Raw genomic sequence first — 26,867 nt, 5'->3', positions numbered from 1 at the left:
GAGCCACCAGACAACATGTCAGTATCAAGTTCCGAAACGTAACACTTGCAAAATTGAGACTGCTGTTTCTGTTTTGCAGATCCTTTAAATTTTACTTAACGGAAGATTTTTTTGTTCATATATTTATGGAAGATTAGCTGGTTATATGTGATTATTCTTATGTATTCCAACGGTCGTTGGGCGTATCGCGTATTGAAGATGGACCGATGGAATTCACTTACTTTTAAGGAATGAAATTTTTCTTGTTATAAGAGGTTTAATTTTGAGGATAAATAGTCTCTGTCATGTCAGTAGAGCTAGACTAACAGTGAACCATTCAACCGTAGATGCTTGAGATCAATGAAACTAGAACCTGCGAATATCGATAAAGTTAGAATCTTTGTTATCACTTGCACATTACGGGCTAGTTTAATTTAAGGCCATGTTAATTAACAGCAAGGTAACTCTTATGCATGTATTAATTAATTTGCGTTGTAATGAAATCTTTTGCATTACACGCCCTGTGGTTATTAGCATTGATCGTTTGTCAGATGTTTCAATGGAAGAACCAAGTTTTTCTGTTCAGCAATTCAAACCGTATATGAAATGGCATTTCCTCTGGTAGTGATGTGCTGCAGGCTGCGATCTATATATCACGGCCCCCATCTACTCCATCAATGATTCATGGCTTTGGAGGATCGCAGTGAGCTTCTGTCGCAGGCTTCCTACCCCACCTATCATTGCGACTTAATTTATAATATCAGAGGGAATATTTTAAGAAGGAAAGTGGTGTGATTGAGCGTTTGGAATATGAATTGTGGTATGGTTGTGCGTGTGCTTGCTGCTAGTTGCCAGTTATGGAATAAAGGCAATATATATAACATTGTTGGTTTATATGCAAGACGTATATAAGTAGGTTAAGTCTTTGATCATCATATATAAGTAGTATTTGTTTTTCTTAATAATTTGTTGAAGCATTTGTGTTTCAATTGAATCTTATGCGCTTATGCACCCTGTGGTTCTTGGATCATAAAGATTAATTAATTCTGCCTAATTGTTGAGTTCCTGTGCGATGTCTGTATATTATCCTCGAAGATTCTTGGTTTCGCCCGGTAACGATTAGTTTATGTCACTACGTAGCCATTTGAAGTGCTTCTTTGCTTATATTATGATAAGAAGGAAGGTGGTGATTGTGTGTTTTCAAAAAATTTCCTCTGTTTTGACAATCAGCATATCATTATTTCATTCTTGCGATTATGAAATATGGTCCCTAGAAGAAAGGGGTAGAGAAAAACCTAGAGAAGCTTTGAAAGAGACTAAAAAAAGATACAGAGCACTTGGAGCTAACAAAATACTTGGCTCAAAACCCAAGTCAATGACGTTCTAAGATTCATACAATCGACCCCACTTAATGAGATAAAGTTTTGTTGTTTTTTTGTAATAAAGAAAATTCGTCTATTTCTGGTAGTCACTGAAGTACTACTGCTGAAATAAGACTTATATTTGGATACAAGTGAATTCAAACTGTGATTCTATGCTGAAAAGACGATATACATCTCTGAAATGAATTCCCTAAATCAGTTAACTGCAAAGAGAAATAAATACAAACGTTTTCGGACCCCTCGGGGCGTGGACCATGGTGGTAGTGTTTGGCATTGGCAGCATTGTTCTTCCCAAATATAAGTCTCGTCTCGGAATTTAATTGCATCCATTATTTGCTGGTGTTTTGCTAAAGTTAAATCCTTTGAAAAATTAGGTTCTTGCATTTGACTTCGTTTGGATCCCAAATTCGTACGGACTCATACTGAATAGGAAAAAGAACAAATTTGGGAATAATGTATGTAAGAAATCCCAATATCTTAGAGCATATCCACTAGTTGGTTGGAGGGAAATGACAATTGGATAGCAGGGGTAATAAAATTATTCTTACTTTTCACTTTAAACAGTAATTGCTTTTGTGCAAATCCCGTAGTTTGGAAGGAGGAACGGCAAGTATAAGGCAATTACTATTTTTTTTTTTTTGTCAATGGATAGAATTGTATTAAAATTCAAATACGAATGGAAACATTTGCATCTTCAGCTAGAATATTAAACAAAAATTGAGGTCCTAATTCATCCCAACCATAACTCCCACCATGCTTTAGAACGTACGCCGCCACCATATGGGCTGCACGATTGCATTGACGAGGGGTAAAGATAAACTTCACCGATTGGAATGACTGCATTAAATTCCAAATATCAACTAAATATATCTCCAGCAGCACATCAGCTTGAATCTCCTTATTTAACATTTGAACCAAACCTTTCGAGTCAGACTCCACCTCCAAAATCTCCCCGGAATCAAGAAGTCCCCTTAAAACACACATCTGCATGCCTTGTCTTATGGCCGCCGCCTCAGCCATATCAGATGACAAGAAATAACCCCCACCAGTGCCTCCCACCATCTTTGGAAGTCCTGCAAAGTCCCGCAAAACCCACCCTACGCCACCGATCCTTGTTTCTTTCTGCCAGGCTGCATCAGTATTTAATTTTAACCTGCCAAACTCAGGTTTCATCCAACCCCTTTCGCTGATCACAATCTGGGAATTATCCCCCACCAAAGCCTGGCGTGCACTTCCATCCTCCTCCCCATTATCCCCTGCCATCGCCGCTTGAAACTCAGAAACTTGACGGCACCACAGCTCAACTGCAATATGCGGCATGATACGATTATCGTTAAATACAGCTTCATTGCGACATTTCCATATACGCCACAACCCAAAAGCAATTCGTTGAAGCACAAAATCGGCATCCTGTCCCTAACCCACACGTTCTAATAGCATCTTCCACCCCCCCAGGAAGTCTTGTGCCCCAAAAGAACTCATATCAATTTGTAATGATGTGCCAAACCAAAATGCTCGGCTAAAATCACAGTTAAAGAATATATGTGCTTCTGTTTCATCAGCAGCTCCACAAAATTCACATATATTCTTGACTCGAATTCGACGCCTTTCCAAATTATGTCTCACGGCAAGAGAATGACGGCAAGCTCGCCAAAGAAACAACCTAAGTTTATTAGGGACCAGCACCTTCCATATTTTCTGCCAAAGACCATCCAAAGAACCCGGAGAGCTTGACATACCACCCCCCTTCCTACCAAATTCCCCATTTTTCATCATCTCAAGCGCAACAAAATATCCCGACTTAACCGTGTAAAGCCCATTTTTCGTATAATGCCAAATACGTCGATCTTCACAGCCATTGTGACTAATCGGGATAGCCCTAATAATTTCAACATCCTCCGGCTTAAACAATTCAGTCACAAGGTCAATCTTCCATTCCTTAGTCACTGGATCAATAAGGGACTGCACCAGCGGATCAACATCCCTTTGCAGCCGCAGAGGCCGAAATGTATGGGGTTTTAGGAGCCACGGGTCATTCGCCGCATGTATACTCAATCCATTACCAACTCTCCACCTAAGACCACGTAGTAATACTTGACGGCCAAGTAAAATCCCCTTCCATAAATATATTTTTTAACTTTTAATTTTTTTTTATTTATGTTTTTAATATATAGTTGGGTATTTGTAGAAAAAAAATGAGTATTTTTTTGGAACTTTTGGTAATTTAATTTTTTTGAATTTTTTACTTTAGAATAATATTCACCGTTGATAAAGATGCAAGTGACAAAATAAAATATACAAATTCAATAATATATTGATAACCTTTTGTCTATCAAATTAACATTTGAAAGTCCAACTAAAATACATCGAGTATGATTTTTTCATCTCCTATTTCTATCTTCTTCTTTTCTCTTACATTTTGTTTTTTTGTCTTATTATCTCTATGAAAATATCAATATAAAATATTGACGTAATTTAACTGTAACCATTCAAGTAGAAAGAAAGAGTTGGAAAGAAAGATTAAAAAGACAGAGAATCATCCTTCAAAAAATATAACAGTAATGTTGCTCTGTTTGGCTCATTTGTCCTTCACGTGGGTGGGACCATGATTGTTTGCTGGTGCAATTGGGGGCGCCTACCTTTGTAATAATTGGGGGCGCCACCTAGTACCTACCCTCCAACCAATTGCTCTCTCAATTTTTTCACTGTTGGAACAAATTTTTATGGGTAGAAAGCAGTTTCACCCAATTATAAAGGCAATTGGGAACCGGTGGAGATGCTCTTAATAATGTTTACCAAAATTCAGTAATTAGCTGTTTTAATTTCAATCGAGGTGAAATAAGAATAGAAAAATTATTTTTAGCATATCATAATTATTGTTCTTTTAGGTTGAGGAATACTTATTCTTTTGCTTGTTCACCAAGGAATGGGTTAGGCCTATATCTCCAAGAATCCCTTTGAAATTTTTATCCAAGCAACATTACTCGGTTCTCCTCCTTTCAGTTCTTTGTTTTGGACATTAATCAATTAAGAATTGGTGTTTTCTTAAGTTCCAAGGAACTAAAGAACAAGACGGAGTTGGCGATGTTCTTTGAAGATAGGGAAAAGATCCACAAGTGGAGTTTTGAGTCTTTTAACAGAATTTTAGAAGAGATTAAACTAGTGGCAAGAGACCGGAACAAAGAAATTGATTTGCTGACGAAAGAAAGTTGATGAATTTTATTTAGTTTGAAAACAAATCAAAGAAAACAAAATTGATCAATCATGAAAGTTGCTTCTACTAGGGTTTACGAGCGTTAGATAAGCAAAAATAGTGGTTTTAGAGGCATCAAAGATCAAGATGAATATAAGAAGTATTATGAAGAGAAAGTAAACGAGTTGATGAAGAAGAGGGGAAGAAAAACGGCAGAGAGAGTGAACATGCAACCATCTTTCTCGAGTCCCTCTTCCTGGCTCAACCTACTTATAGAATTCAAGAACATGATTCACTATTTGCATGGTTCTTAGGAGAAATTGGTAGTACAGAAGAATATTTTTGCTACTGATTTGAACACTCATCACGACCGTTTCTCGATGCGAGAGAACCGAGTGGTTGATAAGAAATTTTTCTGTGAACAATACGACCAAGGATTAAAGCTTAGTGGATCACTGGAAGTTAAAGTAATTGATCATAGTTTGAAGGTGCATGATAAATTAGGGTTTACCAAGTGGAAGGGGGAAAAGAAAGAGTAATGGTAGTGCTGATAGACGGGAAGGTATTAAATTGTCTATTACCAACGATGAGGAGGAGAAAGCTATTGTTAATGGTAGCATTGATACCAGGAAGTTATTGAAACGTCAATGACTAGGAACAACCAGGAAGCTTTTGAATCATTAATGACCAAAAACCAATCAGAGTTTGGAGCCTTGGAACATGTCGGTAATCTCAAGTTTAGGATCAAAGTTAACATCACTCACAAGTATTAATGAGATTGTTGCTTCTGCATGTATAAATCATCAAATGGATGGAGGGTTTGATCATATTTTTTGAGGAAAATTGTTGTTTGTAAATCTTAAGAATCATTTTTCTAATTGCTATATATATCGATGGATGTTTTCCAGTCAAGATATTACTGATGACGAAACGATAGATTTTATATGCTTAAGGCCATGTTTTAGCATCAAGTACATCTTAACAAGATTCATAAGTTTTACCTAAGGACTGGTTTGAGATTGTGGTGCTTTAAAAAAATAAAAAAATAAAAAAAAATAAAAAGCTTATTGAAAAAGCTGGAACATCAAATGTGTTTTGTAAAACAAAAAAAAATGTTTTTTTTTTAAAAGAACTGTCGTAAATGACAGCAGAAAAGCAAACGTAAGGTCTACCATGCTTCTAAAAAAGTTTTTTTCTTTTTGAAAAGCATAGTAATTAATGTTCATTTAATGAAAATTTTCAAATGGCAAGTATACCCTCACATATTTTACAAAATTACAATCATTGCCCCTACATTATTCTCTTTGACAATTATTATATCACATTAAATACCATATATTTTTCAATTATTTAACATATTTACACCAATTTATATAAAAGTTTACCAAACACTCAAACACTATTTTTTTTGTTAGAAGCATTTTTACAAAAAAAAAGTTTATTACAGTTGTTTATTCTTACAGCACAGCAATATCAATTTTTTTTGGGGTGTGTTATTCACACACCCCTTTTTACTTCTCACACACCCCTTGTTAATTTCTGTCTATTGATCTTCTTCAATCCATCCGATTCGAATGCCGAAAACCAAAAAGATGTGAGAGAAGTAAAAAGGGGTGTGTGGATATCACACCTTTTTTTTTTTTTTTTAAAAGCACAGTAAAACGCTTTGTTTTGGTAGATAAAAGGCAAAGTACTGGTATATGCTTCAAATGGCTACTGTGGTAAATGGCAAAGTGATGATTGGTTCATCTCTTGGAATTATAAGTACTCACAAAGTCTTCCTATTCCATTGTAATTAAGCAACTAATCATTAAAGATAAAATTCTGAGAATGTTGAAACTTGCATTGAGAATTTGACAGACAAAGTTGCCCAATCGGACATTTGATCACAGTCCAGAGAGTTGTCTATAGCAGGCACGAATTTGGGAATCAATTCCTCTAATAGTTAAAGATAAAATGCTGCAGCCATGCCGTATGCTAACGTTCATTGTATGCAGCATTCATATGTATGTATGGTATATGCCTCCATATTTATCTCCTTACAAAGGAGAAAACTTAATTGAACAGGGCTGTCTGACCGGCTTGATTGTCAGATACTCTTGCAAAAGACTGACATCATCAGATATTATCCGACTTCACTTACGTACACCAAATAGAATGCACATAGTTTATCCTCCTTGAACAGCACGCATGCGCACACACATATATTTCTTATTATCAGATTGAATAAATAAAATTAAAACAATACTAAGAATTAAGCGGAGATGTTTGAGAAATTAAAAATGTGTTTTTATCATTAATTGAAAATATCTACGTATAAAATAACATAATTATTTAATCATAAAAAATAAATAAAAGAGTAAATTACATGTTACATTCTCAGATTTAGATTCTAGTTTAATTAAGTTGTACTATGATATTTAAATCGTAGAATTAAGGATTCCAAACCACCAAAAGAAAACAAGCAAGTCAACGTGTAGCTAGAAACTATTGTGATCTCGAAGAGCCAAGTTCTTTGGCCATTCAATGCGAACCGTGACGTGTATCTTGAAAATACCATTACGAATATCTATATTTCTGACTTCTGAGACTTAGAAAAAAAAAATCAAAGATATTATTTTACTAATTAGTGTCATTATTCATGTTAATTACAAATACTTGGTCAAATAAGTACGTAAAAACAAATAGAGTAATGTTAGGAAGACTAAATTTACAAATTAAATGATGTGTCACCAATAAGAATGAACACATTTATCAACGCTTAAGTAATAAACTAATCATCAACTTCCATGTCCTTTAGTTTTCAAAATTTAGTCTCTAAATTTAGTATTCTTAGCATTACTCAAACAAATATAGTGAAGGGTTAGTACTTAATTATGGATCTACCAATGATATAACTCTAACAAGTAACATGCCCACATGACGCATCAACACTTTGATGCTAAACGTTCAATACAACAACAACAAAATATTTTCTCACTAAATGAGGTCTAAACGTTCAATAATTTCCAAAAATACTTACAAACACTGGATTAATGACATACTATTAGTATTATAATCTCGTTTGGCCAGACACCGCAACGGGTATTGAAGTGAAAGTGATTGCTAGCTAGATTCACTTTTTAGATGTCCATGGCCTAGAAACCCCTTTGATATGCATTTGAAAATCAAGTGCACATTGGTGAGATCCCATTTCCTTGTCAATTTGGAGATGGTTTAATCATTCATATATATGAATAAAAGAATTAATGATTTATGAGGATGTTACTTATTATCATAATTGTTAATTTGTATGACATATATAAATGGCTAATAGTCTCCAATTAATTAAATTTTTACAGATGACCTTTATAAAGAAAATGAATGATCCCGACTTATATATCCGTATTATATGGTGAAATGATGCCATGTTAATGAGGAAGGAGGACTTTTGGACACGTGGGCAGGGAGACAGGCAACTATGGAGGTTTTCATGGTGGCCATGGTTTTGGGGAGAGAAACGAGGATGGGGAAGCTATCTTGGATTTTGCAATGGCATATGATCTCTTCTTAGCCAACACCTTCTTTAAGAAGAGAGAAGAACATGTGATCACCTACAAGAGTGGGTCGTCAAAAACACAAATAGATTTTCTTCTAATGAGGAAAGGGGATCGTATAACTTGTAAGGATTGCAAAGTTATACCAGAAGAGAGCGTGGCTAATCAACATCGCCTGTTGGTGATGGATGTACATATCAAAAGAGTGAGAAAAAAGAACAAGACTTGAAAGTGCCCAAGGACTAGATGGTGGAATCTAAAAGAAGAAAAACAAGCCATTTTCAAAGAGAAAGTAATCACCCAATGTGTGTGGGATAGCGAGGGGGAAGCTAACCAAATGTGGGATTCCATGGCTAGTTGTATCCGAAAAGTAGCAAAAGAGGTATTAGGAAAGTCCAAGGGCTTTGCCCCACACCAAAAGGAATCTTGGTGGTGGAATGAGGAGGTACAAACAAAGGTGAAGGCTAAGAAGGAATGTTGTAAAGCCTTATACAAGGATAGGACCGATGAAAATGGTGAAAGGTATAGAAAAGCGAAGCAAGAGGCGAAGAAAGCTGTGAGAGAAGCTAAGTTAGCGGCTTATGACAATATGTATAAGCGACTAGATACCAAAGAAGGAGAGTTGGATATCTATAAACTAGCTAGAGCAAGGGAAAAGAAGACAAGGGACCTAAACCAAGTGAGGTGCATCAAGGATGAGGATGGAAAGGTTCTTGCTACAGAGAACGCGGTTAAAGACAGATGGAAATGTTATTTTCATAATCTTTTCAATGAAGGACATGAAAGGAGTGCTTCTTTAGGGGAGTTGAGTAACTCAGAAGAGTGTAGAAACTACTCTTTTTATCGTAGAATCCGGAAGGAATAAGTGGTTGTAGCTTTGAAGAAGATGAAGCATAGAAAAGCAGTAGGCCCAGACGATATACCAATCGAAGTGTGGAAAGTTTTGGGAGAGACAGGTATAACATGGCTCACTGACCTTTTCAATAGGATTTTGAAAACGAAGAAGATGCCAAATGAGTGGCGAATGAGCACTTTGGTGCCTATCTACAAGAATAAGGGCGATGTACAAAATTGCATGAACTATAGGGGTATTAAACTAATGAGTCATACAATAAAGCTCTGGGAGAGAGTCATTGAGCATAGATTGAGGCAAGAGACACGGGTTTCGGACAACCAATTCGGGTTCATGCCAGGGCGCTCAACCATGGAGGCAATCTATCTCTTACGAAGATTGATGGAAAGATATAGAGATGGGAAAAAGGATTTACACATGGTCTTTATAGATTTGGAAAAAGCGTATGATAGGGTCCCAAGAGACATTCTTTGGAGGATTTTAGAGAAGAAAGGAGTACGAGTAGCATATATCCAAGCTATACAGGATATGTATGAAGGAGCAAAGACTGCCGTAAGAACTCATGAAGGACAAACCGAAAGCTTTCCCATAACTGTAGGATTACATCAAGGCTCATCCTTAAGTCCTTACCTTTTTGTGTTGGTAATGGATGAGTTAACAGGACATATTCAAGATGATATTCCTTGGTGTATGCTTTTCGCAGACGATATAGTGTTGATAGATGAAACTGAGGAAGGGGTAAATGCAAAGCTTAACCTTTGGAGAGAAGTGTTGGAATCAAAAGGTCTTCGCCTAAACCGATCAAAGACAGAATATATGGAGTGCAAGTTCAGTGCAAATGGAGGCCAAAACGAGTTAGGGGTGAGGATCGGAGATCAAGAAATACCAAAGAGCGACCGTTTTCGTTACCTAGGATCTATCTTGCAAAAGAACGGAGAATTAGATGGAGATCTCAACCATAGAATACAAGCTGGATGGATGAAGTGGAAGAGTGCATCCGGCGTGTTGTGTGACCGCCGTATGCCACTGAAGCTCAAGGGAAAATTTTATAGGACGGCAATAAGGCCGGCGATGCTGTATGGCACAGAATGTTGGACGGTGAAGCATCAACACGTACACAAAATGGGTGTAGCGGAGATGAGGATGCTTCGTTGGATGTGTGGGCACACGAGAAAGGATAAGATTAGGAATGAGGATATCCGGGGTAAAGTAGGAGTAGCCGAAATTGAAGGAAAGATGAGAGAAAATCGGTTACGGTGGTTTGGACATGTGCAAAGAAGGCCTACTAACGCTCCGATTAGAAGATGCGACTATGGGACAGAAGTTCAGGGCCGAAGGGGTAGAGGAAGACCTAGGAAAACTTTGGAATAGACCCTAAGAAAAGACTTAGAGTACTTGGATCTAACGGAGGACATGACACAGGACAGAACACAATGGCGTTCTAAGATTCATATAGCCGATCCCACTCAGTGACTTGGATTTTCCAAGTCTCCAACCGAGAAGTTTTCCTCACTCGGGAAATTAAGGGAACACTACCTCAACCTACATGCTCCACTCACAAAGCTTCAACATACAAGTTTCAACAAAAGAAAATTCAAAGAACTTAGCGAAGAAGGCTTTGGTGTATTTAACACAATACGTTGAAATGAAGGAAAGCTTATTTATTGATATCCCCGATAAGTTACAAATATGTACATATACTTGAGTCAAAATAAACAAACAAGAGGGAGCCTTCACAAAGGTTGCTTAGGAGAAGTCTCAGCAGTCGGTAGAGCCCTAGAAAGAGAAGGCACCGGAGGGGGATTATTCGGAGCCTCAGTACTGGACAAAACCCTAGAAGGAGGAGGCATCAGAGGTTGATCATTTGGAGCTTCATTACGCGGTACAGCCCAAGAAGACGAAGGCAATAAATGCCTTTGGAACAAACCCACAAATCTCTGATGATCAAGTAAAACCTGACCATCAGATTCCTTCATCTGGTCAAGCTTCCTCTTCATGTTTGTAGCATAGTCATGTGCGAGCCGGTGTAACTGTTTATTCTCATGCTTGAGCCCTCTAATCTCTTGTTTGAGACTCATCACTTCAGCCGCCAATGATTCAACTTGGCGGGTTCGAGCAAATAAGCGTTGGGCCATATTAGACACAGAACCTGCACACTGAACATTGAGAGCCAGAGAATCCTTAACAGCCAACTCATCAGACCGTTTGGAAAGTAGTATGTTATCTTTGGGAGTGAGAAGGTTCCTGGCCACTACCGCAGCGGTCATATCATTCTTCATCACGGAATCCCCAACGGTAAGAGGACCAGTAGGGGAGATGAAGGATGGGCGCCATATGTTGTCTGGAGAAGGCGGGGCTGCCTCTTCAACAAGGTTCAAGTCAAAACGACGGTCGGAGGGGCCAGCCATTTTCAAAGGTGTTGAAGAGAGAAGAGGTCGGACGAATCAAGATCTTAGAAGTGCAAGAATGGAGCTTCTACTGGTGGATATTCAAGTGTGCTTTGGAACTTAATGTCAGCCCCTATAAAAATCTGCACTCGACGAAGCTTCAGAAATCGAAGAGGCGCCTGCTCAGAAATCGAAGAGGCGTTTGCTTTCTCAAAAGCTGGGCTGCTCAAAGACCACGATGGTCGATCTCAGAAATTGAAGAGGCGTTTGCTTTCTCAAAAGCTGGGCTGCTCAAAGACCACGAAGGCCGATCTCAGAAATCGAAGAGGCTTGCTTTCTCAAAAGCTGGGCTACTCAGAGACCACGAGGGCCGATCTCAGAAATCGAAGAGGCACCTACTTTTCCAGCCTTGTCAGCACCTGTCACACGCACACTCAGCTTTGCGGAAATTATGGGCATTCTGTCGAAGATTTCTGGCGAAGTAGAAAGCACATGAATCGTACTGTTCAATCACCCACTTCCCACACGCAACAGTAACTCATGGGTACCACAGATAACTTTGCCAAAGTTCTCTGACAAAGTTGAGACACGTGAAGCTTGCAGCTCCCGCTACATCGCTCTGACCAAGAAGGGTAAAAGAATTGCAAATAAACAACACTAACAAAGTTTAGACACATAAATTTTGAAGGTCTAGCTACCATATTATTACCCACAAGGGTAAAGGAACAGTACCACTGCTGGATAATTGGAAAGTCCCAGTGTATCAACCTCTGTGCTTCGTGGCAAGGTAGACTAACAAACATGCCCAACCTTTACTCACATTCGAGAAAACACTCCCAACAGGATTGCTTGCTCCAAAATCGAAGAGGCACCGCCCTCCGAATCTCGAGAGCCAGACTCCCAACATGATTACTTTCTCAAAAATCGAAGAGAGGGTAAAGGAACAGTACCACTACTGGATAATTGGAAAGTCCCTGTGTGTCAACCCTTGTGCTTCGTGGCAAGGTAGACTAGCAAACATGCCCAACCTTTACTCACATTCGAGAAAACACTCCCAACAAGATTGCTTGCTCCAAAATCGAAGAGGCACCGCCCTCTGAATCTCGAGAGCCAGACTCCCAACATGATTACTTTCTCAAAAATCGAAGAGACACCGCTCTCCGCCCCCCAGCAGGATTGCTTTCTCAAAAATCGAAGAGGCATCGTTATTCGAATCTCGAGAGCCAGATCCCCGACAGGATTGCTTGTTCGAAAACCGAAGAGGCACCACATTCCCAACTTCAAGAGCTGGATCTCCTTGGATAAAGCTTGTCTGTAATCTTCACACGCAACATCAGCTTTCCAGATACCACAGACCACTTTTTCAAAGTGCTCTGACAGAGTTAAAACATGTGAAGCTGGCAGCTCCCACTACCGTGCTATGACCAAGCAGGGTAAAGGAATAGCATTATTACTTGATGTTAGGGAGATTCCTATATATGTCGACCTTCATCCCTAACGGACAGGCAGACTTGCAAAAATGCTCAACCCTTTCTCTTATCTGAGAGGGCACTCCCAACGAAGCCTTTCGAAATATTCAGCTTTCTTTCCCCCCGATAATACCTCTGTAAACAAGCTATACTAGAGCAAGAATATCTCATATCATCAGGGTTAAAAGCAAGAGTATCCCATATCATGCTTTTTCCCTGTTTTTTCCTTTGGCCTTATTCTTACCTGCAAGACAATGAGAAAGAGAGCAATCAGTCAGCACTTAGAATCAAGCTTCCAGCCAGGAACTGACTGCCTGGAACCCCTTACCTGATTACTTACCTGGCATTGTTCTCGAGTACTCATCTTCAACATCTTATGCTTCCAGGGAAGATACCGCATCTACCTGAGGAACAGATAGGGCAAGTGAGAAGGATACAAGGAAGCATGTGGAGACAAGCGTAACAGCACACGCCGATACATCCACTACTCTGTCAAAAGCAAAAGTATCCCATATCAGCAGGGTCGAACGTACTCTAGATTTGATGGACTTGTTTTGACCCACAAATTCTTCAGTCGGCCTTATACTCTGGAGGAAACCAGAAAACCCTCCAGCCCAGTTCAAGAATAAGCCTGTGGAAAGTTACTTCTTCAAAAGCAAAAGTATCCCATATCATCTCTTCTCATTTTTCTTCTCTTTATCCTTCATGCTGCCTGCAAGATAGGGAGAATGTGAACAATCAGCAGGAGCTCTGATTGCTTACCTTGTCTGTCACCTCTTTCAGCAGATCCCCTAGCCCGACAACTTGGGGGACTCGTACTACATGGTTTGTATCGCGCTTGACCAAGCCTGAAACTACAAGTAAGCTTCAAGTGAAATTGATACATTACCTTGTGCATCTCCACCAGTTACAGATACTACCCCTGGATGGAGGAAGAGTACTTCCAGAGAAGATGCCACATCTACCTATGAGACAGATAAGGCAAGTCAAGACGATACCACACTCCGGTACTTAGAAGTTTCGTGGTTACGAGATCATTCTCCCACAATATTTCCTAATGTCATTTGTACTAAATCATTCACTTGTACTCACTACCCTTCACAATTAATGAGAACTCCTCTATTCCGTGGACGTAGCCAATCTGGGTGAACCACGTACATCTTGTGTTTGCTTTCCTATCTCTATCCATTTATATACTTATCCACACTAATGACCAGAGTAATCTAGCGAAGATCACAAAAAGTGACCGTTTTCGCTACCTAGGATCTATCTTGCAAGAGAACGGAGAATTAGATGGAGATCTCAACCATAGAATACAAGCTGGATGGATGAAGTGTAAGAGTGCATCCGGCGTGTTGTGGGACCGTCGTAGGCCACTGAAGCTCAAGGGAAAATTTTTTAGGACGGCAATAAGGCCAGCGATGTTGTATGGCACAGAATGTTGGGCGGTGAAGCATCAACACGTACACAAAATGGGTGTAGCGGAGATGAGGATGCTTCGTGGGATGTATGGGCACACAAGAAAGGATAAGATTGGGAATGAGGATATCCGAGGTAAAGTAGGAGTAGCGAAAATTGAAGGAAATATGAGAGAAAATCGGTTCCGGTGGTTTGGACATGTGCAAAGAAGGCCTACTGACGCTCCGGTTCGAAAATGTGACTGCGGGACAGAGGTTCAGGGCCGAAGGGGTAGAGAAAGACCTAGGAAAACTTTGGAAGAGACCCTAAGAAAAGACTTGAGGACTTGGATCTAACGGAGGACATGACACAAAACCGAGTGCAATGGCGTTCTAGGATTCATATAGCCGACCCCACTTAGTGGGAAAAGGCTTTGTTGTTGTTGTTGTTGTATATATATATATATAGCTTCATAAAAAAAATACAAAAATGGGAACCTCCCAAGAGCTTACGAAATCAAACTTTGTCATCTTAATTTACTATCATATATTACTTGGTGAGAGACATATATAGAACTTGGAAATGCATTGTGCATAATGCATGCATGTTATGCACTAACAGTAACAGTAATGAAACATAAACACACTATATATGCGACCATTACACATTTTAGGTTGCTAAGTAGAAATTTATCACGCATGAACGATTGATTTTAGCACAATTATGTAGTGTAGATGTATTACGGAGTCACTTATGCAGGACTGGCATCATTAACAGGCTCAACCCTCCTCATCATAAACTCAGGTTTAATGGATGGATCATCTTCATCATGGTAAACATAAGCAAATCCACCATGCCTTGTCATATCCATCCCTTGAGTCTCATCCTCGCTTGAGATCCTCAATAACTTCAACTTATGAAGCCCATAGAACAGCGGGCCCATGGTAGCACTGACCCACCCTGCCACCACCAAAATCTGCACAATTTGCGCCGCCAACAGCCTCCCACCACCACCCATAAACAACCCATACGGCCGCCCTGACCTGCCGGAGTACACCTCATTCACATATTTTTCTGTTGCAAACAACCCTGTGAATATCAGCCCCCAAGCTCCACATCCACCATGCAACTGAGCAGCCTCCAATGGATCATCGTATTTTAGCTTCTCAGCCACCTTGTTGCATCCTATCAAAACCCATGCGGCCACGAACCCGCACACGATTGCCGCCCACGGTTCCACCACCGAGCACCCGGAGGTGATCGCGGCAAAACCACCCAACAGACCGTTACAAACGTCGAGCACGTTCCAATGACCCACCAGTAAGCGCTTGCTGAACAAGGTAGTGAGAGCGGCTGTGCAGCCAGCCAATGTCGTTGTGACAGCTGTCCTACCAATGGCACTCCATTGACCGTAGTAAGTACCACCATCGCCGTAACTCTTCAAAATCGTGAGAAATGAACCGGGGTTGAACCCGTACCACCCGAACCAAAGCAAGAACGTACCGAGAACCACTAGGGATGCGCTGTGACCCCGCAAGGCCACAGATCGGCCGGTTCGATCAAATCTGCCAATTCTCGGGCCTTCGATCACGGCGCCCCATAAACCGGCTATGCCTCCAACCATGTGGACCACACCCGAACCGGCAAAATCAATTGAACCGGAACCAAAGAGTAAGTTATCGTGCCGGGTTGGACTGGCCCATCCATCAGCGGACCAAAACCAATGAGACACGACGGGGTAGACAAAACCGGTTAGGAAAGAAGAGTAAATGAGGTAAGCGACGAATTGCGTTCTCTCAGCGATAGAGCCGCTGGTGATGCCAGCGGCGGCGATGGCAAAAGCCCATTGGTAGAGGAAGAAGCTGTAGTCGCCTCCGGATACAGAGGGGAAGTCTCGGAGGCCGAAGAAGTGTCGGCCGATGAAGGCGTTGGAGGGAGCGCCGAAGGCAAAGGCAAAGCCGAAGAGGTAATAGGAGAGGGCACCGGCAGCGGCATCAAGGACGTTGGTGAGCATGATATTCATGGTGTTCTTGGCACGAACGGAGCCGGCGCATAGCATGGCGAAGCCGAGCTGCATGGCGAAGACAAGGTAAGCGGAGAAGAGGAGGTAAGTGTTGTCGATTGCGTAGGTGGTGTCACTGAATTTGGTGGAGATTGTGTTAAAGCGACCGCAGAGGAATTCGGAGAGGGCAGTGGCATTGAGGGCGGTGGTGGCGGTGGCGAGAAGTGGGGCTAAGTCGGAGGCTGTGCAGGTCAGAGTGGCCATGATGTGTTTTGTGAGTTTCGTCTCCGAGAGAGGAGTGAAGAAGTGAAGACTTGAATTTGTGCTTTATATAGAGAGAAAATCGACTGTGTGGACATGCACTAATGCAACTGTGCTATTATGGTGGGCAAGAATATAAGAAAAAGAAAATCAGTGTGGACCAAAATTAATGAAATGGAAAAACACTTTATTTTTCAATTTTAAATTGAAGAGATTCTAAATTATAACAAAGAAAAATTAGTGTGTAGAACCTATGATGTTATATAATGTCACCCCCTTGACCTAAATATATACGGTCTCTAAATCCCCTACCCCAACACACACACACACACTATATCATTCTAAAATGTGTTAGTACTTGTTTTCTATCAATGATAGAGTCTTGTATATGATGTGTCCTTTAGAGCCAACGAAGGAGTAATTAAGCAAATTCGGTTGAATGTAATAACATGTTAGGGTTTCTCCCCTTGGAGCTTCATGCACGTGAAGGGGCAACGGCCGGTACAGATGAATGAGTTTGCACGGTATTTGGTACGTAAAGTACTCCTCCATCATGTTTGGTACTGCTAGTGAAGAGATTTGTTAGTGTATCAGAAATACAGTTCAGTACATTAAGTGTTATAATATAATTTGATGGAAATTTGAAAAATAAAAACTTCTCTCCACTTTTATTATAACAATGTGCCGGGTCGTGTTTCCGATATAATAAAAAAATCTCTCCTGCTAGTGCTAGGTGTTTTTTGTCAACTACATGTTAATCAGTTGAATCACTAGCCGAATATTCCAACCGCTTACTTTCTTTAGTAGCTAATTGTTACTTCTTACAAGTTACATATGCTGATTACAGCAAGTAACTACCCACATGCATGTAGACAACATACAGTTTGGGACTTGTTAATTTAATTGTACAGTCGCATTCATGCTGAAACCATCGTGATAGAGACAATTATATATTAAATATAATTGCGTGTTGTTAGGTAACACTAAATTTAAAAAGTTTGGATACTCTTCATATTGTCAATTAGTTTCATGATGAAATCTCAATTTTTTTTCATGGTATTAAAGAAGGTTAGTTCACGTATAAAAGCCCATCGGCCAATAATTCAGGTCACACAATTTGTGTTGTACAATTGTTAGACTTGAAAATTCACCACATGCAAAGAGCGTATGAGAATGTAAGGATAAATTCTCACATATCAATGAGGAACCGATCCATGCAATGGCTTATAAGGAGTTGTACTACACTCTATATTGTCAATGGTTTTATTAATATGTTGCAATATTCAGTCTATTAGACACAATAATTGGTGAAATAATTCAGTCCTTTTATTAATCAAAAGTTTAAGAAAGTTTATGCATAAACTAAGACGTGGTGACTTGGAGATCCGACTATTGCTAGACAACAAGTTTTTATAGAAAAGACAACACTTAATTTAGTAAACTACAAGTTGCAGTAGGTGTCATCGTCGGTATTATACAACGGTCACTCTCGTTTGTCACCGGCTAATTGGCAAATTGGGTTTTATACGTATTTTCCATGCTTACTTTATATCAAGTGAAGCAACTAGCTACAATTATTTCGTTTGTTTATGATATTAAATATAGGAGTGGTCCTAAATTTTCTCTATGTCATTTCAGAAATACAAAATACAAGACACATAGTATAGATGCGGCGACTTGGAGATCCGACTATTTTAATTTTAATAAATTAGAAAAAGGAAAAATTAGGTTCCGGTTCTTAGATATCAATATCCTATCACTGAAACCTTATTGGTTTTCATTTTTTGATTAAGGTATCTGGACTTGGTACACATAATTATTTTAGTATTAATATATTTGCAAGTCAGTTATTTATTTTTAACTTAAAAATTGTAATTGCAAATTCAAATAAATAACTAATTTATTTTCAGATTTCTTTGTTTAAAAACAATTAATATCAAAGTTATTCATGAACTACTCATTTGGTGTGTGTGTGTGTGTGTGTGTGTGTGTGTGTGTGTGTGTGTGTAATCAATTGTATATTATACACAATACACATAGATTCATAGATAGTACTATGTAATTGGTACAATAATTTTTTCACTTGTAGCTTATGTACCCATAAGTGACACACCCCGTCCCGAAGGAGGGCATGCTGGCCGTCACGTGAGAGTGACGTAACCATTTGCACAGTACGGAAGCTTTAAGATACAATTTATAAGTTGATACACCCGAAGGTGAGTCCTAATTTTGTCCATTCTGTCAGAACACCGTCGAATTCCTCGTAGTCACCACACCTTTGTGATTCCTGAACCTGGAGGGGCGCAAAACCAAAATTGAGTGGGTCAGTAAAACAATTCTTTTCCAAATCCAAACATTTCTCAAAACGTTGTAACCCCTCTCCGTAAAACCTGTATACTTTCCCAGAAATGTAAAATATAAATATACATATATATTCTCAAAACTTCATTTTTACTATCTCAACATTTTTCTTTATCAATCATGCCATGCCATGTCTAATTCAACAGTTAAGTATGGATGCATCAACAATAATCATATCAGGTGCAAGAAAGTAATCAACCGGAGGCCCTCTAATAGCCCTGTACGGTTGAACCTAGAGCTCAAAATCTATCACTATCACTCTGCCGGAGTCACCTCTGTGACCTGTACGGCCTTCTGCACATAAGTTACGCTCTAGTGCTTTCTCATCAATCATCTGTGCACATAATCTAAGGTCACCCACCAGTCGAAATCTCACTAACACTCTTCGACTGGCCCGTCGCACCCACTCCGCGTGGACTGTGCGACCAGCATCTACTTGGATCCAAGGCGAGCGTGCGATGCGGTGAATACTATAAGCACTAAACTATGGTGCAGGATTTGAGCTCAATATACATCAACATCATCATAACAGTAATTAAATACTCACCTGATACTCACCTGTGCGTCCGCCGCACCATTCATTCATATGCATCATATCTCAATTCATACTTTTCATATCATTTCATGCATGGCAATTCGATTCACATTTCTATATACTTTGCATATAATTTTATGCATGGCATCTCAATTCACATCTCAATATACTTTTCATATAATTTTATACATTGCATTTAAAGCATAATTTCATGCATTTTCAATTTCTGGGAAAACGGTAAGTATATATGTATACGGAAAACAAAACTGCCCACTCACCTGGAGTTCGCCCTACAACTCCCTAGCACAATACGCCAAGGCGTCATGACGATCGGCGCCTAAAACAATAATCAATTCCAACCTCAGAATTCATATCGATAGAATATATAACTTATATAAAATACGTCACTACGTAGTTCGATCCGGAAGATCCACCACTCAGATTTTAAATCCATAACTTCCAGAGGTCCACAATATATCTCTAGGATAACATCCTAAAATTTCATCACCATCCAACGGTCGGATCTCCGTCAATTAACAAAACTAAGTGACGGTTAACATTTTATTTTATGAACTTACAACTCCAATTCCAGAAGATCCGTAACTCGGATTCCCAATCCGTAAGTTCCAATAATCCTCAAACATTACGTATTGCAACGTATCAAATTTTGGTGATGATCCAACGGTCGGATCGTCAATTCATATTTTCACCTAAATGCAAAAACTATAAAACGTTATTTGAACACCTAACCAACAATCCTTAATAACTTTCTCATACGGTGCTCAATTTGGGTATATGAATATACCACAGTGATCTACTCGACGTCACGGACGTCGACATATTTTTAAAATAATTTTTTACTGTAGCACGCTCCCCCACGCGCCAAGGAAGGCACGGGTCCACGCGCACCTTCTTCTTCCTTGGGTCGCCGGACTGGTTTTTCCGGTGACCGGAAAACTGGGGAATTTTCAAATGCTTCGTTCTCCTTCGTTTCTCAACCATTTTCTTCGTATAATATATCAAATTGAAGCCCCAAACATTTAGAATCACAATATACTACTTTAAAGCTCTAAAAACCAGGAAATCTCACCGGAAAAATTCCAAGAAAACCGGCCAAAGATGAACAACGTGATCCCGACGTCCATTTTGTTCAAACGAGGCACTCCGAGCCTCCTCGTGACCTCCTTAAGCTCACTGTGAGCTTTTTTTTAGCCTAAAACGTAGTCATTTAGAAGATCATGAACAGTGCCATTTCACGAGGCTTTAAAAACTAGGGTTTTTCGAAATGAAACTCACCTGAATTTGGTATCCCCGTGTTCGTGAAGTCCTCAGGATCACGATGGTAGTCTTAAATTGGACGTTCGTGGAGGTTTTATTGAGGTTGTGTGTGAGTCCGTATGTTCGAGAGTAAGAGAGAGAGTGAGAGAGTTTTCTGAGATGAAATAAGAAAAAGAGAGAGAATGAGTTACGGGTTTCAGGGAGGGAAATAAGGAATGGGGATCCCACGTGGTCCTTTTCCAATCCCCAACTCCAAACCACAAAATTTTAACCTAAAAATCTAAGTTCCATCCTTATTAAATTCCATTTTATTTTCAAAACTTAGGAACCTAGATAATTATCAACTTGAGCTTCACATACTTAGTATTTCTTAAGGGCAATTTCGTCCATTCACAGCCACGAATGTAATATTTTGGAACGGGCTGTGACAATAAGCCTTTTTATCAATCATTCAAAATATATCCATATTAATGTACCCATACTAATATGGGTACATTAATTGATTATATGTACCCATAATTATTAGAATTGTTAGAATCTATGGTTGGATACATTTTTCAAATGAAATTATATGTTGTTTCTCACGTTTTTGTCTCTTTTGAGCCTTTTAAATGCCAGAAAGTGTGGGACTTTAAAATCCCTTTGAATTGTGAAATTAAATTCCATAATTTGTTTTTCAAAACAATTTTTACTAGTTTCAATTGTTTTAAATTATAAAGAAAACAATTTTGAAATGGAAAAGACATGTGGCAAGGTGTATTAAGAGTTAGGGACTTGAATAAAAAAACCACTAAAGTTTGCAAATTCAAATGAAAACGACAGAGGAATCCAAATTCAAAAGAATTCAACAACGACAAATTTAAAAATACAATGGACAAATTCAAAAGACCTACACACAAATTATTCTTCTACCATTTCAATATGGAAACATAATCTTCTACATCTCTCGTAGAAGCGTCATATTCTACCTGTTCAATGAAAAAGTCATCTTCTAAGTCCATTGGTATTTTTTTACTTTCTCTAAATGAAAGGAGATGAAAATATGGATTAAGGTTTAAGGTAGACAAATCGTCTCCCACGCCCAACCTTTTTCTTTTTCTTTTTTAAATTAAGCAATACAAGATAATTAATGTCCTTATCAGCCTTTTTGCAAATGGACATTGGGTGGGAATAACATCACTCTAAAAAAAATTAAAACAAACTAGGTTTTAGTCTAAAGTTTGAGTTGATTAGGGACCACATTCCAAGTGTCCAAGCAGCTGACAAATTGGGTTTCATACGCATGCACTAATTTATATCGATCAAAGACGTTTTCCTCGGATGGAGGATCGATCAAGTGAAGCAATTAACTAGCTACGCTTATTCGTTTGATTATGATAAAATATAGAAGTGGTCCTAAATTTTGTACATATATATATTTTTTAAATACAAAAAAAAGACACAAAGTGTATCATTTCACATGTTGTATTTAGAGTGAATGAGTATTAAAAGGACATATGAATCGCGGTGCATAACGATGTAAACCTGTTGGGTGTAGTTCATAGGTTGCTTCCATCCATGTGTGATTTTCAGGTTCTCGATAAACCTTTTTATGTAGTTGTTTTCTTCGCCAGTTTTCCCGAGTATATCATCACGGTTCATAACTAGTCAGAACGTATTAATTACAAAATCAACATCATAAAGCTGAAGCAGTGATTATCTGGGAATAATCTTATTTTTATTAGCTCTTATTCAACGTAGGCTACGCTAGCAATGATTTAGGACGTTGCACTAACCAGAAAAACCGAAAGGTATTGCCTCATTACTTTATGACGGAATTAATACTCCCAAGCACGATAGATTAACACAAAATTTAAGAAGTAGGGCTACTCCCATTGCAAATTGGTTTATCGGAGAACTTCGCCTTTCTTCATACTCCACATCACTCAATTTGTGTTGTTCATATGTTAGGCTAGAAAATTTACCGCACGTGAAGGACATGTGATAATGTGAGGATAAAGTCTGACATAGGTGAGAGACCAAACCATGCAAAAGCTTATAATAGGTTGAACTACTCTCTATATTGCCAATTAATTTTCTAGTGAAACCTAACTTTATTCAAAATTTATTAATGTGTTACAATATTCAATCAGTTAGACACAATAATTGGTGAAATAATTCCAGTCAATTTATTAATCAAAAGTTTTAAGAAGGTATATACAATAAACTAAGATGTGGCGACTTGGAGATCCGACTATTTTAAATTTAGTAAATTAAAAAAAAAACACCTAGACAATTACAAGTTTTATAAAATTAAATTAAATTAAATTAAATTTAAAAAAAACAACATTTTGTTTTTATAGTTTTATTAATCAAAAGTTTGGCATTGTCTTAGGCTGGAAAATGACTCTTCTAGTGTTACTTTTGCCCTCTAATTGACTAATTTTGATCCTCTTTGGCCTTTTCGTACGCAATGGTCTATTTGTTTAGACCGCATTCGAAAGATGATTTTCTATGCCCCTCACATATATCACGAATGAAGTGTGGTTGCAGACAATTTTGCTAATATGGGCTTGTCTTCTCCAACTTTGGTATGGCATGATTTCCCTCAAAATGACGGTTTGTGCTGCTTTATTTTCAGACTATGTTGGTTTGCCTGGCTTCTGCTTCTCAATTAATGTCCATCTCGACATACATGTTTGTCTCACTTTCTTGTTTTTTTTCTTAACCTTGTGATGTTGCTTGTTTTGTTTTGTAGGTTTAGACCTTTAGGTTTGGCTTTAGAGGGGTTAAGTTTCATGTCCCCTCCTATTTTCCTTGTATCTTTGCTGTTTTTGTCTCAAGAAGGGTAAGGTTTATGTCTGCCCTTCTTTTCATGTATTTTTTTATCATTTTTTCTTGTATTATGAGGGGTTAGGTTTATATCCCCCTTACTAGGTGTAACTTTTTTTTTTTTTTATCAATAAAATTTCCCTTGTATCATTGAGGTTTTCTTAAAAGAAAAAAATTATATACATAAACTAAGATGTGGCTACTTGGAGATCCAACTATTTTAAATTTAGTAAATTAAAAAAAACACCAAGACAACTACAAGTTTTATAAAAAAAATTAAAAATTAAAAATTAATTTTGTAGTTTCTTTAATCATACATACATAAACTAATATGTGGCGACTTGGAGATCCGACTATTTTAAATTTAGTAAATGAAAAAAAACACCTAGACAACTACAAGTTTTATATAAAATAAAAATAGAAACAACATTTCAATTTTGTAGTTTATTTAATCAAAAGTTTAAGAAGATACATATACATAAACTAAGATGAGACGACTTGGTGATCAGACTATTTTAAATTTAGTAAATTAAATAACACCTAGAGAACTACAAGTTTTATTATAAAAAAAAAAACAACGTTTTAATTTTAGTAAACTACAAGTTGCAGTATGAATAATTGTCAGTATCATCACAATCTCTCTCGTTGTCACCGGCCGGTTGGCAAACTTTGCATTGCTTTATATCGATCAAAGACGTTCCTCCGGATGAAGGGATCGATCAAGTAAGCAACTAGCTACACTTAATTGGTTTGATTATGATACTAAATATAGGAGTGGTCCTAAATTTTCTTTCCCTTTGGAAATACAAAAATACAAGACACATAGTGTATGAGTTCAAATATTATAATTAGAATGAAGGAATACTAAAAAGACATATGAATCGCAATCCATAACAATGTTAATCTATTGGGTGTAGTCCATAGGCTACCTCCATCCATGTGTGATTATTAGGTCTCGAGAACCTTTTCTATTTAGTTGTTTTCTTTCGTCAATTTCCCGAGTATATTATCACGGCTCCCAACTGATCGTAAAGTACTGATATAATGGAGTGGAATTTGAATCAAACTTGTGCAAAATCAACACCATAGTTACTGAGTAAATAAACATCTTTAATCGGATCAAAAATCTGGAGCAGCAAAGTAATGGCAAAATAGATACCTCTCAACCCCTACATCCAAAACAAGCCTTCACCTAAAAACTGAAACGTGCAATCAATAGTAACACCAAGTGAAGATATTTTAGATATATTGAAAACTAAAATTATATGGCAAATGACAACCTTATGCAAACTGAAGAGATAAGTTGTTTGACGTCTCAATAAAGCTGGAGTCATCTAAACCAACAAAATAATCCATCTGGGAATAATTTTAGTTTTATTAGCTCTTATTCAACATATGTCATAGACTACGTTAGCAATGATTAGGACGTTGTATTAACCAAAAACACCGGCACGTATTGCCTCATTATTTTATGACAGCATTAATGCTCTCAAGAACGCCTTGACATTTTTTATAAGCAAACACACGTATGGTTAGATATTCGAAGAGACGGGTCAATTCATTTTGTCACTAATTGTTATGTTTTAAGTCCTAACTACTTATTATTAAGTGTTCAGTTTTATTATAAAAATTTTGGTGTAATTAAAAAGTGGAACCATACACTTACGTATTGTACTTTATTTTATCAATCTCTAGTGTAAGACTTATATTCAACATGCCTTCTCATTTACGACCACACACATATGGGCCACATGTGCAATCAATCCCACATCAGACATTAAGCATAGAAACATGGTGTTACATTACACTCAGTAACTTGGGCACAACACGAACAATGTTATGAATAAACTCGATAACTCTAGCATGGCATAGACCCACAAGACCCACAATCAAACCCACTCGATACCATGTCAGATATTCATAGAGACGAGCCAATGGCCCACTCATAACTACAATGATACTGTATCAACTTAACCCCCTATTTCTAGGTGCTAAGTTTTATCACAGAAAACTTCAGTGTAATTAGAAGTGAAATCATGCACTTATATATTTTTTTTAATTATCTGATGTGGGACTTGTTGTGCTAGGATAGCACCAAACCCGTTGGAACCAACTCAAGCTAACCCACAGGAAATTTATCAAATGAAAATGCAAGAACAAAATATAAAAGAACACCAAGATTTTAACGAGGTTCATCAACAGTCAGTGTAACTGGAGTACGTCCTCGGAGCAGTAGGAGCTCACCCAATAATCCACTATCAACCAAATGGGAGTTTACAAAGTGTTGGCAATTTCACAACCCAAATAACCCAATACACCCAATAACTCTCACTCACCAAAGAAACAAATAGAGAGGGAAATATAGTGAATAATTTCCTCTCTATACAAAGCTCAAAGCTAATACACAAATACAACTTTGATTGAGCGAGTACCAACAAAGAAAGAAATCACCTTTCTTTCTTCTCTTTCTGCTCTCAATTTTCTGCTCTCTGCAGCTCTCTTTGCTCTCTCAAAGATGGGCTACTAAAACAGAAAAATGGTGCACACTTGCTCTATCATTCTAACTTCCGTATCCTCACTTCATCAATACAAAAGCACCCAATAAAAAATTCAAAAACATCATCATGACCATCAATTTTTCTTTTCAACAAACATAATCATGATGCCTCCTCATCATGATGTCTTTCACCTTTTTTTATTTTGGTTTGTTTATTAGCCGAAAGTTGTTTTGTTTTGTTGTCCACTTGGCCACTTGGCCACTTGGCCACAATTCAACAATCTCCACCTTGGCCAAGTTCTGAAAAACGCCATGATAAGCCAACCAACACAATTAACACACAACATCATTCTCAAACACTAGCAAGAGAACAACTCATGCCGAGCCAAATGCTCCAAAACTCCTACTGCTCAACGCCTTCTTTATATAGGCAAAATGTGAGCCAAGTTCAAGCAATGAACAAACTTGGCTACACCAACAACCTTAGTCAACATATCAGCGGGGTTGTCTTTAGTTGGAATCTTCTGGAGAATGATTTCCCCTTCACCAACAATTTCACGAACAAAGTGATAACGCACATCTATGTGCTTGGTCCTCGCATGATGAACATGATACTTAGCCAAATAAATGGCACTCTAACTATCACAATGTACCTCCACCTGCTTCTGATCAACCCCCAAATCTCTAATCAGCCCATGTATCCAAATGGCCTCCTTTATAGCTTCAGCAACTGCCATATATTCAGCCTCTGTAGTAGACAAAGCAACAGACGACTGTAAAATGGACCTCCAACAAACTGGCCCTTTAGCTATAGTAAACACATAGCCTGTAGTAGACTTCATTCCATCCAGATCACCTGCATAATCTGAATCAACATAACCAACTGCAAAATGACCAATACCAGAGTCATCTCTCTCAAAGCATA

The 26,867-nt window shown here is 38.3% G+C and overlaps 2 protein-coding genes and 1 long non-coding RNA gene across 3 annotated transcripts; all 3 read right to left on the bottom strand.

The window, feature by feature from the left end:
* Window positions 1–2,027: 2,027 nt before the first annotated feature.
* On the bottom strand, window positions 2,028–2,681 carry LOC126618317 (uncharacterized). The gene has a single exon (XM_050286354.1). The coding sequence runs from the start codon at window positions 2,679–2,681 to the stop codon at window positions 2,028–2,030; it is 654 nt and encodes a 217-aa protein (XP_050142311.1).
* Window positions 2,682–14,710: 12,029 nt separating this feature from the next.
* LOC126618565 (ammonium transporter 1 member 2-like) lies at window positions 14,711–16,691 on the bottom strand. Its single transcript, XM_050286673.1, has one exon. The coding sequence runs from the start codon at window positions 16,461–16,463 to the stop codon at window positions 14,949–14,951; it is 1,515 nt and encodes a 504-aa protein (XP_050142630.1). The 5' UTR covers window positions 16,464–16,691; the 3' UTR covers window positions 14,711–14,948.
* Window positions 16,692–18,558: 1,867 nt separating this feature from the next.
* LOC126618564 (uncharacterized) lies at window positions 18,559–20,450 on the bottom strand. Its single transcript, XR_007621767.1, has 2 exons — window positions 19,635–20,450; window positions 18,559–18,753 (listed from the first exon to the last, which is right to left on the bottom strand). It is a non-coding gene; the product is annotated as an uncharacterized LOC126618564 (long non-coding RNA).
* Window positions 20,451–26,867: the final 6,417 nt, after the last annotated feature.

This window comes from Malus sylvestris, chromosome 4 (genome assembly GCF_916048215.2).
Source record: "Malus sylvestris chromosome 4, drMalSylv7.2, whole genome shotgun sequence".
Taxonomy (NCBI): Eukaryota; Viridiplantae; Streptophyta; class Magnoliopsida; order Rosales; family Rosaceae; genus Malus; species Malus sylvestris.
The sequence above is the reverse complement of the archived record's forward strand: the minus strand, read 5'-3'. Positions and strand labels throughout refer to the sequence as shown.

Bases quoted from the DNA above. Each gene is read 5' to 3' on its own strand.
- LOC126618317 (XM_050286354.1), bottom strand. From the start codon at position 2,681: ATGCCGCATATTGCAGTTGAGCTGTGGTGCCGTCAAGTTTCTGAGTTT.
- LOC126618565 (XM_050286673.1), bottom strand. From the start codon at position 16,463: ATGGCCACTCTGACCTGCACAGCCTCCGACTTAGCCCCACTTCTCGCC.